At 38.8% G+C, this 17,221-nt stretch overlaps 1 protein-coding gene and 1 long non-coding RNA gene across 4 annotated transcripts in view; one reads left to right on the top strand and one right to left on the bottom strand.

Annotated features, from left to right (window-relative positions):
* Ano6 (anoctamin 6) overlaps positions 1–17,221 on the bottom strand; it is a 201,842-nt gene that overhangs the window by 28,698 nt on the left and 155,923 nt on the right. For all 3 annotated transcript variants that reach the window (XM_046435890.2, XM_046435891.2, XM_046435892.2), the window contains 5 exons: positions 14,059–14,201; positions 11,808–11,885; positions 7,148–7,373; positions 6,016–6,185; positions 5,552–5,649 (listed from right to left, as the gene is read on the bottom strand). In XM_046435890.2, coding sequence (XP_046291846.1) covers positions 5,552–5,649; positions 6,016–6,185; positions 7,148–7,373; positions 11,808–11,885; positions 14,059–14,201 — 715 coding nt within the window. The remainder of the gene's footprint in view (positions 1–5,551; positions 5,650–6,015; positions 6,186–7,147; positions 7,374–11,807; positions 11,886–14,058; positions 14,202–17,221) is intronic.
* LOC124087165 (uncharacterized) overlaps positions 14,877–17,221 on the top strand; it is a 43,985-nt gene continuing 41,640 nt past the window's right edge. The window contains exon 1 of the long non-coding RNA XR_006850008.2: positions 14,877–15,101. This is a non-coding gene — a long non-coding RNA (uncharacterized LOC124087165). The remainder of the gene's footprint in view (positions 15,102–17,221) is intronic.

Here is a 17,221-nt window from a genome sequence, read left to right as displayed (position 1 = left end):
AGATTAGTGGCTGTCAGGGTTGGGTGGGGGGATGAGGAATGAGCAGGTACCACATTTACTTTTGGAGTGAGGAAAATGCTTTAGAAATGGAGGTGATGGCTGCAATAAGTTTGTGAATGTTCTTGATACCACTGAAATGTAGAACTGGTGAGTTTTATTTGTTTTTGTGTGTGAATTTTAAATGATAACATAAAATTCCTTTAATTTCATGTGAATGTTGCTACAAATAAAATAATTCATACTTAAATATAAAAAAAGGAAGGTGATAGAACATATATTGTCCAGGGCTGCTGTCAGGATTAAATGATTCAAAACAGGTCAAGGCTTTAAAACATTTCCTAACACGCCCATGCCCCCTGTATGGGATTTCCTGTTGACCATCACAGGCCACATTGGCTGAAGCCCACTGAATATCTGGCCTCCATCACTGGGAATCTTGGCTTGGGTATGCTTGGCCACCTGGACCAGTGGTTCTCATTTCAGTACTCAGAAGAGGGATGTGGAATGCTTGCTAACAGTGCAGCTTCCTGTACCTAAAGCCAGGGAACTGAGGCATGTCCCGGGATCTACAGTTTTACACCCATCCCAGGGACCTTGTAACACAGCCAGTTCTGAGATCCACATATGCCCACCATCCTTCATGACACCTAATCTCAAGGTTTTTTGGTTTAGTTTTTTAATTGATTTATTTTTTGCTCTCCCTCCCTTCCAACCTCAGTCTCCTGAGTCTTCTCCATGTCCCCAGAGAAGCAGATATTTCTCTGTATGGCCCCAAATCCATCATCATTTGGACTCAGATGAAGCTTTTATCTTGTTGCATTACTAACTCATCTGGTGCTTTCATCCCTACTGTTCTGTCTCCCCACTCATCACCGATCAGATGACGGGTATTTCCAACTAGTTTTCTTTTCTAGCTACACACTCTGAGCCTCTTGGTCAGCTGAGCTACTCATCTGTAGAAGCTTCTACCCACTGTTTCCCTGAATCTTTTGGGTTTTCTAGTGAACTGTATCTCTAATACTGGGTTTCAATCTTGACTACCTACACATGAGAATCACTTATAGAACTTTTAAAAATAGCCAGAGGGGAGAAGATCTGGTATAAGGCTAGAAGTAGGGCAGTGGTTACAAAAGAATTTTTTAAAAAATTTTCTATGTATGTTAACCTAAACTCATTATAATAATCTGCCCTTTACTTAGTACTTATGTTTGTGATGCACCTTATACCTTTTTATTGGACTTTTCTTTATCATAATTAACCCACCTACTAAACATAGTTATCTATTCTGTTTAGAACATTCTATAGTGTTCCTACTTACTAAACTTCAAAGACAAGCATCCCTTACTATCTGAATCTATTTCAGGCCTGAGTTCACTGTTCTTGAACTTAAAGGGTAACTATGGGTAGTGAAGGCTACCTGCATTTAGTCTCCTCTGATTGTATGTCTCTGGAGCATCCTATAGCTAGATCACATCTTGCAAAAGGATAACTTTTCCTATGATGTTTCATTTCTCTTATTAGTGGTGAATACTTATTGTAGAAAATATGGAAAGGAAGAAAATTATAATCATCCACCATCTAAACATCAAAAGACACTGATGCCATATGTATTTTGGATGTTTAATTATTTTCCTCAACATGTTATAAAAATTTTTCAGAGTAATTTGCTTAACATAGGAATCGTACTAACTTTTTTTTTTTTTCCCAAAGTACAGAATAAAGCAAATTCCCAGGAATGTCTCAAAGAAGTGGTGCTTAGAAGGCCAAAGGGCTCTGAGTTTGCCTCAAATGCTTCAAGTACAGAGCATCAGTAAACCACAGAACACTTATCCATCTGATGGTTCATGCCAAGTGCCAGTCCATGTATGGGAGACCCCATAGGGAACGTGGCCACAGTGCCAGATATGCTATTTCTCTGGTTCCAATTTTCCTAGTCAAATATATTTCACTATTTTCCTTTTGACATATTAACTTGACATGAAAACAGCTGGTGACTTAGAAAGGAAAGAAAAGCCTTATGTCTATTTTTGGGGTGGGTGTAATCCTGGGAAGCAAGGATGACTGTTACATCGTTTACATGCTAGGATTTTGTACAAATAATTGTAAGGAGAATCCTAGAACTTACACAAAGGAGAAGCCCAAGTCACTCTAATTTGGCTAACACTTGGCATTCCCAGCTTTTAAACGAAGGAGGAAATCATTTAAAACATATTAAAGAAATACTTTAGATCAGCAGTAGAAACATCTAAAGGTCACTGTAATTTTTAACAATGGACCTACTTGAAATGAAAATATAAACAGGCCATACAGACTATAAATCATCTTTTATTTAAAAACATCCCATGTGAACAAATTTCATTTTGTATGAATTTCTCAATACTAAGTTTAGGAAATCTACATTTTCAAATTGGAGAATAGTTCATTACTGAACAATTAATTATCAAAACTTGAAGTTAAATAATTAACATGCTTGGCTTAGAAAATGCTTTTTAATAATGTAAGAATAAGTTAAGACTTTATATGTGAAAATAAATATAAAAAATAAACACAGTATTATTTGTGCATGACCTACTTTTACTTATCTGGAAAAATCTGAATATTAACTGAATGAAAGTAAGGGTTGTTTTCTGCACAGTAAGATTATAAAATATTAATTTCACAGTTAAAGCCAGAATCCCTTTCTGGGGAAGGTGAGATATTTTTGTTTAGAGAAAGACTCTGGTGGTTCACCCTGAAGATGGTGGAGGAAGAAATCCAGGAGGATGGATGGAAACCTGACTGGGGGCAGTGGGGAGAAGGAAGAAAGTTCAGGAGTGGAGGAACAGGAGAGGGAGTTGTATGTGATGGGGGAGACAGAGCAGAATGACAGTAGGCTGGAGAAAAAGTATGGTAAGTTTAAGGCCTTGGTTGCAGAGTGGTATAAGGACTTTTTAAAAAGCTTCTTCACAGCAAAACAAACAATCAAAAGCATGAAGAGAGAGACTATAGAATGGGAGAAAATCTTTAACACCTTATCTGAGGTACAGATGGCAATTTTCAGGATATACGAAGAACTCAAAAAGCTTAATACACACCAATCAATAAATAGGCAAAGGAACTAAACAGATACTTCTCAATAAGAAACATGAATGGTCAACAAATATATGAAAAAGTTGTTCAACATCTGAGATTTCTCCTTATTCTAACCAGAATGGTAATTATCAAGAATACAAGTAACCATGTTGGCAAGGATGTGGGGAAAAAAGTACACTAATACATTTCTAGTGAGACTGCAAATTGGTGCAGGCATTCTGGAAAACAGTATGAAAATGCCTCAAAAATCTAGGAATGGAACCACCATTTGACCCAGTTACATCACTCCTTGGTATCTATTCAAAGGAGATAAAATCGGCATACTACAGTGACACAGCCACATCAATGTTTACAGGAGCACAATTCACAATAGCTAAGCTATGGAACCAAAGTAGATACCTATCAATAGATGAATGCATAAAGAAATTGTGGTATATATACCCAATGGAATGTTACTCAGCCATAAATAAGAATGAGTTTATGACATTTGTTGGTAAGTGGATGGATCTGGAGACTATCATGCTAAGTAAAAAAATCCAGTCCCCCCAAAGCAAAGGTCAAATGTTTTGATATGTGGATGCTAACAAACAACAAGGAAGAGGGGTAAGAGTAGAAGTTCAGTGGATTAGGCAAAGGGAAATGCATGGAAGGGATGTGAACAGGAAAGACAGTGGAATGAATCTGACATAACTTTCCTGTGTGCATATATGAATACACCACAGTGAATCTCAACATCATGTACATCCATAAAACTGGGATTCTAATTAGAATAAGGTATATTCCATGTTGGTATAAATGGTAAAATCTATTTTGATATATTTATACTATCATGTATAACTAAGAAAAACAAAAAATTAAAAAAGGGGAAATTTATTAAATTTCAAAGTGAGTTTCTGCCTTCATTCACTAAACATCAGTAAAGCATACTTGTTGGAAGTGACTTTGGAAGATACTAGGGAGAGGGCTGTGCATACTCTCCATTTGGGTTGGCATGGAATAGAGAAAGGTACAATACATAGGAGGGAAGACAGAAGAGAGATCTAAAGTTTTAGAAGAGCAGAAAATTAGAGCAGAAATTACCTTGGAAAAATAAGTGTCAGGGAGAATAATGGTCCTTCCAAAAACATTACCCTCCTAATCCACAAAATATATGTATGTGTCAAGTTCCCTGGTTAAGGTAATCAGCTGGTTGCTAATCAGCTGACTTTGACACAGGGAGATCATCCTAGATGATCCTGGGGATCCAATATAATCACAAGGGTCATTAAAAGAAGAGGAGAGGGGCAGGAGGGGAATATGATAGAGAGGAAGAGGGAGCCACAGAAGTCAGACAGGAAACACTGCTGGCTTTGTGGATGGAGAAAAGAGGTCACAAGCCAAGAGATGTGTTGCCTTTCTAGAAAAGGCAGAGAAAGAGATTTACCTGAGACTTGGGTAAGAAACATCCCTGCCAACACCTTGATTTTAGCTTAGACGGCTGACTTCACAGACTATAATAACTTTATGTCATTTTAATCAATTTTGTGGCAATCTATTGCAGCAGCAAAAGGAAATGAGTAGAATAGGCTCCCTGAAATTCTCAGAGAATGCAGATGGTGCTGAACTTTGCTGTTTGTGGATGGCACTTCAGTGAAAATTTAGGACAGCGCGATTTGAGCTAAACGTCTTCAGTATAGCTGTAGCTTGCTCTCATTTTCTTGAGGGGGAAAAAAACCCAGTTAAGTCAAAACCTTTGTGATTATTGTTTTGAACAATTATCTCTTAAAGCATTATAGGTGTATCCCTGTGCCTTAGGAAGACAAAGAGAACTTCTTTATTTTTTTATGTCCTGGGGGTTGAACCCAGAACTTCAAGGTATAGCAGGCAGGCCCTCAACCACAGAGCTACACCCCAGCCCTGAACTCCTCTCCTTGAAAGCACAAGAGTTTGCAGACATACTGTCCTGGAATGGAATCCTATAGTAACTTCTTATTGCCCCTGTGAACTTGGGTAAAATATTTAATCTCTTTAAGCTATGAATTTTCACTGCAAAAGGAAGATAAAATGAGAATGGTTTAAAAATTAAATGAGAGAAAAATATAAAGCATTCTAGTGACTGGCACTAATAATTCAACAAATCACTATTTAATGACTTTAAAACATACATAAAGGGAAGGGAGGAGGCTGCTGTGAAAAGGTGGGGTAATGCGTAGTTCACATTCTAAGGAAGGGCTTCGCTCTGTGGCTGACTAATCACAGCCTCTATGACAGTTTAAACTGTAGCAGGTGGGCTTTTCTTAAGGAAGAAAGTTTTACATACTTATTAAACATTTGATACATATAAACTGTTGGATTATCATGCCCAAAGACCTTTAATAATAGATTCTAATCCATTTTAGAGGTGGACATGCAGCTATGTGACTGTTGATAAATTATTTCATCAGGTGGGCTGACAGTGTCGCTTCTTGGGTAACAGGCAGAAGGTCTATCTAATACTCACGGAAGCAAGACTTCTTGTATGTTATTCCAGATTGCTTTTCCACCCATGATTATTGTCAGTTGAGTAGTTAGTTCAAGGAGACAGCCACCTGGGTCACACTGGAATGTTAAAAAGAAAATCTCATTTAGATTATAGATGGGTTTAACTGGGAATATAACCAGTAATTTTATTTTTCTGATATTCTGTTTAGGCTAAAAACATCTTAAAAAAAAAAAAAAAAGAAACAATGAGGAGAGCTTGGGTTGTGGTTCAGTGGTAGAGCGCTTGCCTAGCACATGTGAGGCCCTCCCTGGGTTTGATCCTCAGTACCACATAAGGTTAAATAAATAAAATCAAGGTACTGTGATCATCTGCAACTAAAAAAATACATATATTAAAAAAAACAATGAGAAAACTGTTTTTAGGTAATTGAGAAAACATGAAGCAGCTTAAACTGTAAAAAGAATACAATTCTATTTTCATACCTCTTCATTTCTGTACTTTCCCAGCCAATACACTGGGTCTCCTGGGTAGCCTACGAATTTCCCCTTAAAGAATGCTATGTAGAAGCATGAAGAATAGTAGTTGACAAACTGGAATAAGAACATCTTCATGGTTAGGCTGTTCTCATAATCAGTCTGAGTCCTTGGGAGTTCTGTCGTTAAAACAAAACAGAAAAGAGATTTTAAAATTGTGAACAGCTTTGAAACTCTAATCCAAAACACTCATACATGAGTTAACATGTTGGGGGAAAAAAAAATTCACACTGTTTTCATTTAAGCTGCTTTCAATTCCTGAATATAGCCACCGTGTTAATTCCAAGTTTACACATTGTTATAAGACTTCTCACCACAGAATGCAATATCTCACGTGACACAATGTGTGTGTGTGTACGTACACATCAGCTTTTTTTTTCAATGATTTCTTAAAATTCACAAGTACTATGTTATCAAATGGACGAGGACTATCTCAGCTCTAAACTAATAGAACATTACTTTCTAATTGCCTGCTGAGTAATCATCTTTTGTCTTCCTGAATTGCTGTAAGGTAGGTCTGCTGAACACAACCACAAAACAAGGGGCATGTGGGGAACACAAAACAGGTCATCCTTCTAGTTTGGAATCTACATCAGTCTGACTGAATGGACTAAGTGGTCATCGAAGGACCCAGATATATGCAGGGTGTGGAAAGCACTTAACTCTGACCACTACGCAGCTGCCTGGGATACAAGCCAGGGGGAAGAAACACTTATTTCAAAATGCCAAGCATTATATTAATATGAACAGCACGGGGGAAGACAGCAGCAGTGCGATTGCTTGTCCTCTCCACAATGAACGTATTTGCTACTGGGACCATGACCTTATTGCACTTATTTGCAATAAAGAGACTATTTACTTTCAACAATAGAGTACATGATCTAATGTAATTGAAAATATTATTCAGCACTGATCTGTTTACACAGAGCTTGGACAGTATCATTATACTGTCTTTGCTTTGTCCCTCTTACTAATACAAAGCTGTTGATAATTCTTTTCCCATACAGGCTAGAGAACATGTTTATGCTTGAAATTTTCTAAAAATGTCCCAGAAATTGCCTGAGTTAGGGCAGGACCTTACCAAAATTAGTAATCATGATGGCCACTTTTTCATATATGGTGTTCAGAATCATGATGATGATAAAGCTGATGATGGATGCAGTGATGGACGTGGCTGTCTGTGGAGTCAGGTACTTCTGGATTGGGTCTGTCCCATTGACAGTACTGGGAAGTTTTGCAGAAAATACAATAAACACTGAAAGCCTATAGACAATGATTCCAATAACTGAAGCGATGATCAACAGGATCTGAAAGCACAAAAAACAGCAGCATGAGACTCACCAGTGATCAGATTTTTACTATTAAAAACTGGCATATTATTTACAAGGTACGTGTGTAAAGTGAAATAAATTTCACAAGTGCCACAAGAGGAGGAAAGTAGGGCATGAGAAAGGGAAAGGAATGATGAACATAGAAAGTGAGTATACCCACATATAAGATGTTAACGGGCTGAACGAGATAGCGCACCCCTGTAATCCCAGCGGCTAAGGAGGCTGAGACGGGAGAATCGCAAGTTCAAAGCCAGCCTCAGCAACGGTGAGGTGTATGCGACTCAATGAAACCCTGTCTCTAAATAAAATATAAAATAGGGCTGGGGATATGGCTCAATGGATGAGTGCCCGAGTTCAATCCCTGGTAACCCCCACCCGCCCCCGGCCAAAAAAAAATGTTAATAGGAGAATGTGCACAGGAGTGAAAGGGGATATGAGAACTTGCTGTAGTTTCTACATAATTTTCTATAAACCTAAACATTGCTCTAGAAAAAAAAGTCTATTAAAAAGAGTGTTCCCATCAGACAGCATAAAACTGGAATAACTAGTGGCATGTTAAGGTAGAAGGGAAAAAGTGTCTGTGATCATAGAACCAGTGAAAACATCCCTTCTGGGGCTGGGGTTGTGGCTCAGCGGTAGAGCGCTCACCTAGTACATGTGAGGCCCTGGGTTTGATCCTCACACAAAAATAAAAGAAAGGTATTATATCCAACTACAACTAAAAAATATTAAAAAAAATCTTCTATAATTAATGAATGGTTTAAGTTAGAAATTTGTGGGGTTTTGCTAGTAATACTCCATTAAGAAGATGTGATTTCTTCCAACAGAGAACCTGTCACCAGCTCAAAGGTAAACAGGTACTATCTTCTGTTTTAAACACAGAATCAAGGGAGGTTCTGGACAGGCCATGAAGCTGGCCCAGAGGTGCCCTGCATGAACTGTCTCTGCCGACAAAAGCTCCTTGGGCTTTCCCTAGTCGGGTTTCAAACTGGCAGTTGTTCATGACTGCATTGCCACAGATTTTTTTCACTGCTGCTCTGAATTTCTGACTTAGTCCAGAATCGATGCAGGTATCTGAAGCACACTTTGTACATAAAAGCATTTTGCTTTCTCAGTAAGTTGATTTTCTCTGGTCACTGAATAATGTACATTAAAGGCCCCATGAATTTTCTCCTAACTTGATACACAGTATTAGACATTGTTGGAAAGGTATCTTTAAACTGTTTTCCATACATCTGTTTTACTGGATAGATTCCAGAATCATGTCTGCTTATGATGCATGTCCCCAAAGAGAAAAAGACAGAGAATGGAAACTTCAGGACCAAATAAATCATGTTACAATGTAGGTAGTAACGAAGGGAGTGACTATAGGATGGTTCTGGAGCCAGACTCCTGCATGCAAACCTCAGCTCTGCCACTACCTCAACGACCTAATACAGATTCACCGCTGGGGCTTCAGTTTCCTCATCTGTGCAATGTGCATAATATAGTACCCAGCTTGTAGACTTGTAGACGATGCAGTGAGTTACTACAGGTAAAAACACTTTGAACATTAAGCCCAGACACAGGAAAAGCACTACAGAAATATTACCTATGATGACAGTGACCAAAGTGTTAAGATGTTTTTCTTATGTTTTAAGCAATAATCCACTTACAGAGAAGATATTATCCTTTATTTCATGAGTTAAAACTTAACTGTGAAGGAATCAAAAAATTAGTAATCATGATGGTCACTTTTCTACATGTAGTGTTCAGAAACTCATGAAATAAATGAGATTTTTGTGTGTATGTATATAAAAAATTAGCTAAGGCTGAGAAGTAGAGAAGATGTTGAGTCTCCCTTGCTCAGCACAACACATACAGGCCATTCAAATATAGTTCTAAAAATCACTTCCATAAGTATTTTGATAATAAGTAATTCTAACAGCAGTCTATAAGTGCCCACTATTTACCTCAGCACATGTGTATTGGGTGACTCCTCATAATAGACCTCTGCAGTAGGTAGTATTATCTGTCTCTATGGATGAGGAAACAGAGGCTAGCAGCGAGTAAGCATTTTGTTCAAGATTAAGCATCTAGGGAGTGAAGGAACTGGGATTCCCTAAGACTCCAAAAACCCACTGACCACTACATGGTACCTCCTCCCCTGTGGCTTATGAAAGGAATTCTAACTCATTCCAGAGCTTGTACAAAGTTGATATGTTTCCATACTTCTTCAGGATGAATATGTTCAATATTTCTTCATAGGAGTGGGGAAGCCTTTTGTTCTCCTTCAAGTTTTTTACTTAGCTTTTCTGATTCTAGCTTTAATACACTTCAGTTTGTGTTTGCTGTAGAAAATTTGAAAGTACCCTGTAGTGGGCACTTGCTTTTGCTGGCCTGGACCTGTTCACTGTCCTAGAAGAGAACCCAGATCATGCTGTGGGGGGACTAACCCTACTCTATCAGCCCTGGGGTGTGTGTAGGATTGACCCCACAGTGCTCCAGAGTCAGATTCTGCTTGGTTTGAGAAAAACATGTCCCCCTCCCACTGGCCATACCCACTGATTCAGGGATTGATATATAACCCAGTAAGAGCCACTCTGTGTGAGGAGACAACTTTAGTGTCCATGGGAAGAAGCAGCTTCCTTTATCCACAGAGGAGCCACTAAAAAGACCCCTCCCCTCTACAATGTGGGATCTGAAATGCTGCAGTCATTTTGCCACCATAAGGCGGTACCTTGACCCAGCACACTGGCAAGTCACCTGAGACAGAAGGAAGACAGAACAAAACATAGACTCTGATGCTATTTGGGCAGCAGTAGCTCCCCTGACTAAAGCCACACTTCCAACTTGGAATTTTCAGCTCGAGAACCAATGAATCCCACCTTCCCCCATTTTGTTTCGTTTAAACCAGCTGGAGATTGATTTTTGTCACCTACAATTGAAAGACTTAACTATAAAAACAGGAAAATTCACCTACTCTTCACATATGGGCATAATTCTTTCAGAACTATGCACTGTTTGCATATTTCAAACCGCTTTACATATTTTATCCTTTGTTCAAACTTATCATAAACCATAGGCATTTTTATGTATCAAAATATTTCCATGAGTGTGCTTTTACATGACCGTACAATATTCTAGATGGTGGGTTTGAAGGTAGGACACCTGGTTGAGATATATATTCACGTGTGAATGTGTGTATAAAATGTTGTGATAGATGTCTGAAAAAATCTTACTTTACTTGCCATTTTGAAGTATTTGTTGATTACAAGTTTCTAAAATCTAAATTAATGAATTGAAGTATGAGTATTCTGGGGACTCTTGATACAGATGGCCTCACAGCTTACTAGGAAGGCTGAAGCAATGTAAAACCCAGGACCCCAACATGAGAGTGAGTGATTCTGCACATCATCCTTACAGACTCTTAGCCTTGTTTGAGAGGCAAAATACTGTATCTCATTTTAATGTATAACGATTTAATTACTATTGGGTTTTAATAATGTAGTTACTAAAGAAAAATAATCAATGTTCTCTCTTTTGCTACTATATTTGTGTGTTCTCTGGATTCTGTGTATTAGAGGTATTAACACTGTGCCCCCTTCACAAATATATCTTCTGGTGTTTTGTTGAAATTTGTATGAAAATCTTTAGATATTTTCCTCTAAAACTTCTTTATATTTTAACATTTTTAAAAAGTGTTTTGGGAACTTATTATAGTATGTGGTTCAAAATATGGCTTTAACCTTCCTCCAATAGTTAATAAGTATCCTATTACCATTTATTGCATAATCTCTACTTATCCCATGGATTTATAATGTCTCCCTTCCGATATATTAAATTACTGATACCAGAACCTATTTCTGGGCTTCATGTCCTATCCTCTAATCTGCTTTTCTTGAGCCAATAAAACTCCCACTAATTTATATTACTAGTATGTTTTTATGAATAATAAATCCAAAACTAATTTAATAAGTTCTGGCATTATAGAAACACTGTCCTTTCATCTAAAATTATTTTTTTTAAGACTTCTTTCATGTCTTCCAGTAGGTTTTTTTTAAAGTTCCTATTCTCTTTCTGCTAAGGATATCCCTCAACATTTTATTTTAGTTGTTGACATTGAAAGTCAGAATTCTTAATGCCTCCCATTTGGTCTCTTTACTAGAAACTGGAAAATACTGAACCACTGGCCTGATTTAAACAAATGAGGAAGAAGGAATTAGAAGAACCGCTGAGAACAGGTAGGATAGTCTGAAACCTTCAGAGTCACTCCAGGTGGTAGCTAAGCTGTCCCTACAAGTATCTCTCATGAGGTCACATAGTTTCTAGGCTTCAGTTTCCTTGGTATTTAATATTAGACACTGAAAAATGTTATGTAATAAATTACTCAAAAAAAAAAAAATGTGTGTGTGAGAGACAAATTCTTACCCAGAAAAGGACAGCACTTGCACAGAGGGTTATCCTTATACACTTTCCCCAGGCAGTGAAAGGAATACGCTCTTCTTCCTAATAAAAAAAGAAAGTTAAGGGGGATTACTTTTCTCCAAATCTGTCGGTAAATCTTAATTTTTAAAATAGACTATGCTTATGAATCAATTTATGATAACAGACACACAACAAGGCATGTGCAGTGTTTATTTTTATAACCGTGTTTGGAAAATGTAAGCATGAGTAATAAACTGTTTTCCTGCCATGACCTGTACTTAGGAATCTAGGCACCTGTCAGTGCCAAGCCATAAAGCTGAAATTGCTGGGCTTGTCTTGGATTTTGAAAATGACTGATGACAGCGCAGAGCCCAGGAAGAAAAAAAAGTATCTATAAATACTAGGTATCCAGTAAGTGTTTCTTGGTTGAGGTTGAGCTTTATATATTAATATGAAGAATTTTTAGAGAGCTTCCATTTTATACTTAAAAAATTTTTTTTTAGTTGTAGATGGACACAATACCCTTATTTATTTTTATGTGGTGCTGAGGATTGAACCTGGTGCCTCACATGTGCTAGGTAAGTGCTTTACACTGAGCCACAGTCGCAAACTCTCCATTTTATACTTGATAAGAATAAATTTAGATTCTTAAGACAAGAAATCAATATTCCTCATGATTTACCCGGATTATAAAAGCACCAACAGTATAATAATAGCTGCAAATACTCACATGGTGTGCACTCTGTGCTAGATACTATTTAAAGTGGGTTTTACACACAAACTCAAATTACTTCTGACCACAGTGATACAGAAGTAACTCTATTATCCCCATTTTATAGATGAGGAAACTTAGGTACAGAGAAGTTAAGTAATTTGTCCCAGATCACCCAACTAGCAAGTTGCTGTGTTCATGCCAGGATTCAGGCAGTCTCATTCCTGAGACTTCACCACTGGACCATAGCCTCTCTAAACCAGTGCAGGATACACTGACAACAAAAATAAAAGGAGGAAGAAATATAAAGGAAAGAGAAGTTTCAATTGCAATTTCTTAACAAGCAACATTTCAGTGGAAATTTGACTTGTTATATTGTTGGTGATTTTAAATATAAAATTGATAGATTTAAATGACCACATTGTCATTAGTATTTTTCAATCTTGCTGATACTCTAAAGGTTTTATTTTTCAGCATCCACTTTATGAACATCTAATTTTGTCTAAGTATCAGCTTTCCTTTCTGAATATATAATCTTTCAACACATACTTTGACCCGTCTTCTCTAGTAAACGGCAGTAACTATTCATAACCGGGATTATTTGAAGCTTGTTACATTGTAAGAGACAAATGTCACCTTCTATTCATAACTGAACCTCATTTTTTTTCCCATTTATAAGATGAGGAGGTTGAACTGCTCCCTCCAGTCCCTTTTAGTGCCAACATTCTGTAAATCTCTGTTTCAATTTATGAAATCTATAGTTGGATGTTCTCAGCTGCTCTTGGTGAAAGCATTTTCTTCCCAAGAGCTATTTGTATTCTGAACCTACTGTCCTAATGCTGATGACTGCAAGCACAATCAGCTCTAAATTTCCTGTGTTGATGGAAAGAAGCAATAATGCAGAAGACTCAAAAATCACTTTCCAAGAGCTTTGGCATATATTCAGAGAGATCTATAGTTTTATTTTTTATCTCTGCAGCAGTAGTGATAGTAGCGAATCTACCTCACCAATGATATAAAATGCCTAGCAAGGGACCGAACGTGGCTGAACCTCAATAAATGTTTCTCTTCCTCATTCATCCTTTTTTCTGTGCATGTCCCAACCAGAAGGTGGAGTAGAAACTAAGGCTTAGTGCAAGATGAAGGGGTGGCTAAGTTAGGATGAATAAAGGATTATAATGAAGTGCATGTGAAAAAATGAGAAACAACTATCAAATCCAAAGCACCTTTCCTGTCACACATCTGTCAGTCTAATTTCCTTTTGGCATTTTAAACTTTATTACAAAAGAAAGGACAATATTTGTCCCCTATATTCACTGTTCCAAGTATCTTCATCCGGCTGAGCATCAGAATCAATTATAGGAGCTTCAAAAAAAAAAAAAAAAAATCTCTATGTCCAAAACACACCCAGGGTACTAAGTACTGCCAGAATATGAGGTGATAGAACTCAGGCATCAATATTTTTAAAACTCCTCAGGTGATTTCAATGCATAGCCACTGCAGTAAACAGACTAAACTGCATTTAAATGGCATCTCCCTTACCTGGGTAATCTCGTTTATTACCACGTGAGTACACTGTGCTTCGTATTCTGGCCGGGGTTGTTCTTCCTGCTGTAACTCAACAGTGTCCCATTCATACTCAAGTTCTGCCTGGCGCCGCTTCCAGAACTCCAAAAATAAGGTAACTAATGAAGGAAGAGAACAGGATCATGTGGATCCTCGATGATGAGTGATGTTTAAGAAATCCATACTGAATAATATTAGTTACCCATAACACTTTGTTATAAACAGAATATAATTTATAGGTGATACTGGTATTTAAAAGTAAAAAAAAAATTCTTTTACAGAAAACAATAATTTACACAAATTATGAAGCTGATTAGCTTATGGGAAAGGTATTAGGAGGACAGCTGCTAATGCTCTAATACCAGCACTTTATTGACCACTAAAAACACAAATAATATTGTAATTCAAAAGCAGTTCATGATCCATCCTTCAATCTGCTTTTTCCTACATCCCTTTCTCTCTCGATTCCTCCCTTCCTATGAGGTTGGGGGAGAAGGGAATGTGTAGTGCTCTCCAAATAAGTTAATATAATATTCTTCCATGTGGAAAGCTAATTTTCTCTGAATTTTGTATAAGTATGAACAAATTTTTCGGAATCATTTTTCAGAATTTGTAACTCAAAATACTAAATAAAAACATTAAATGTCAATTGAAGATGCAGTTTCAGGGTAAATTTCCTTGGCCCTTTCTGACTGCTACCCTTAAGTGCTTCCTGTACAGAAATTCTGAAATTACCACTGTTCTAATCACAAATACTTTTCAATTGTTGACTATTTGCAGAGAATAAAGAGAAACAAGACAGTCCCTCTTAAAGAAGCTTCTAGGTGCATGGGTGTGACAGGTGCTGTAGACTCTTCAGAGGGTCATGACAAAGGTGAGTACAGTTAGAATATCTGTCCTTTCTAGGAGAGGGACCATTGTATTGAGCCTTGGGATGACTGAGCTGAGTGGATGAAGGTGGTGGTAGGTGGAGAGTTGAAGCCCCTTCCCATCAAGGAGCTGGAGCTGCACATGAAAAGGTAAGGAGGAGCTGGGCATGGTGAAGCACACCTGTAATCCTAGTGAGGTTGAAGCAGGAGGATAGCAAGTTCAAGGCTAGCCTCAGCAACTTAGTAAGACCTTCAGCAACATAGTGAGATCTGCTCTCAAAATAATAAAAAGGATTGGGGATATAGTACTAAAGGGCCCCTGGGTTCAAATCCCAGTACAAAAACAAGACAATGAGGCCAGAATCCCAGGACCAATGGTCGGGTTTTAAATGTTGGGTGTGACACCAAAGGTAGGCAGCCAGGTGGGAGAACTGCTGGGGTGCATTTCAAAGGGCTCTGTGTACCTGAAAGAGTTGGGATCTGAACCTAAAGGGACAGAGACACAGAAGGTGGTCTAGAGTGAAACTGAAGGCAGGGAGACTGGCTGGCAGGCACATGATAAGGCGGCATATTTGAGGGATCCTGAGCAGGCCGACAGGAGGCAGGCAGAGAGAAGGGGCAGGAAGAGGTCAAGGATGCCAGCCAGGCTTCTGGCTTGTGCAGTATCTTTTATTCTACTTCACAAGTGCAGTGAGAGGAGCAAATCTTGGAAGGAAGACAGTTGGTTCTGTTATGACCAGGTGTCTGTGGGCTGCTTCTGGAGAAGAGTCCAGTAGGCAGATGTCCAATCTAAAATGTAGGGGAAGATCTGGGTGGAATCAGGAATCTTGTTTTTTGAGTGTCAATTGCAGCCTGACTCTGAGTGGATGGAATCACTAAATGAGGTGTACATTGAGTGGTGATTCTCACCCTGGCTGCACATGAGAAGCATTTGGGGAGCTTGTTTAAAAAAAAAAATATGAAGCCCAGGTACCCCAACCCTGAGATTCTGACTTAACTGGTCTGGAATGGGGCCTAAGAATAGTGAGGGAGGGAGGGAAAGAGAGGGAGAGAATGTGTATCCTGTGTGTAAACTCTAACAAGCAGGCTGGGTTGAGAACCACTGGAGGGGAGGGTGAAGAGGCTGGAATGCAGTCCTGCAGCCTGAGATGCAGGAGGAAGTCTTGGGATGTGGCTGTGAGGAGCACAACTCTGTGTTCTCCATGGTAAAGACAACTGAAACACTTCACAACAGTGTTTTTTGACTCCTACTTTCCAAGTTAGAGTAGAAATAACCTTGAGTTGGAATCGGGCTCAAATTTGTTGAGTGTCGGTGTAAAAAACAATGGCTCCATCACGGAGAAGCTTCCCAGGTACTGTGCCCTTGTTCCCTGTTCAGGAGGAAATGAGGTGAGTATCCACCTCTTTGTCATGGGGATAATTACCTAATGCCCTTAAAGGTTTTTAGGTAGATGGAGCTGTGACTGGTTGGTCTTGCTGCCCACCTGACCCAAGCTGGCCTCAGGTGAGAGAGATGCCCCAAAGAGACCCCTGTTGGGAGATATGAACTGCCACTGAGCCAACGCTCCATGGGCCACATATGAAGCAGCATGACATATGCCTTCCACTTACTAAAGCCCCCTACCCTCTGCATTTCCTAGTAAACACTCATCTCCTCCATCAAACAGAAGACCCCTGCTTTAATTGACCCAAGTATTCTGCTACCATTGCATATACCTCCACTCCCGAAGTTCTTTCAACTCTGTCCCCAAACCACAACTATGAAATCATTTCAGTGATCAGGTACATTCTCTCAAAAAAGGCACACTTAATTCCTTATGTCAACCCCTCTTCTGACATTCAAATCTGCTTCTAGATTTACTATATTTCATCTCCATGAGAATGTCACCTTCATTAGGGCAGGGATTTTGTTCACATCAGAAGTACTAGCGTCCAGTAGGCACTTAACAGATGAATGCACTAAATGAATAAACTGAAGGAAATAATTCTGAACACTGGAGGCATCCCACCATTGCAGAACCATCCAGTCAGAGCACCCAGTTGATGCCCACTGCTCCCCTCTCTGCACAGCTGTCCATATTCCACCACTCTCTGTTCTGCCATTCTACTTGGGCCCTCCAGTCCACCATGTACCCAGCAAGAAGCCTGGGTAACCTGAGACGAAGAACATACCATGGAGAATCTGACAGTTTTCTGGAGAGTCATAGTCAGTTCTTAGCACCTGGATGCTGGGCCAAGTCCAGGGTAGACAGAATGTGAGACAGGAGAGG

Source organism: Marmota monax, unplaced genomic scaffold, assembly GCF_021218885.2.
Source record: "Marmota monax isolate L192 unplaced genomic scaffold, Marmota_monax_Labrador192_F-V1.1 WCK01_AAM20220418_F8-fsc00012, whole genome shotgun sequence".
Classification (NCBI taxonomy): Eukaryota; Metazoa; Chordata; class Mammalia; order Rodentia; family Sciuridae; genus Marmota; species Marmota monax.
Note: the sequence above shows the minus strand (reverse complement) of the source record. Positions and strands in the feature narration are given on the sequence as shown.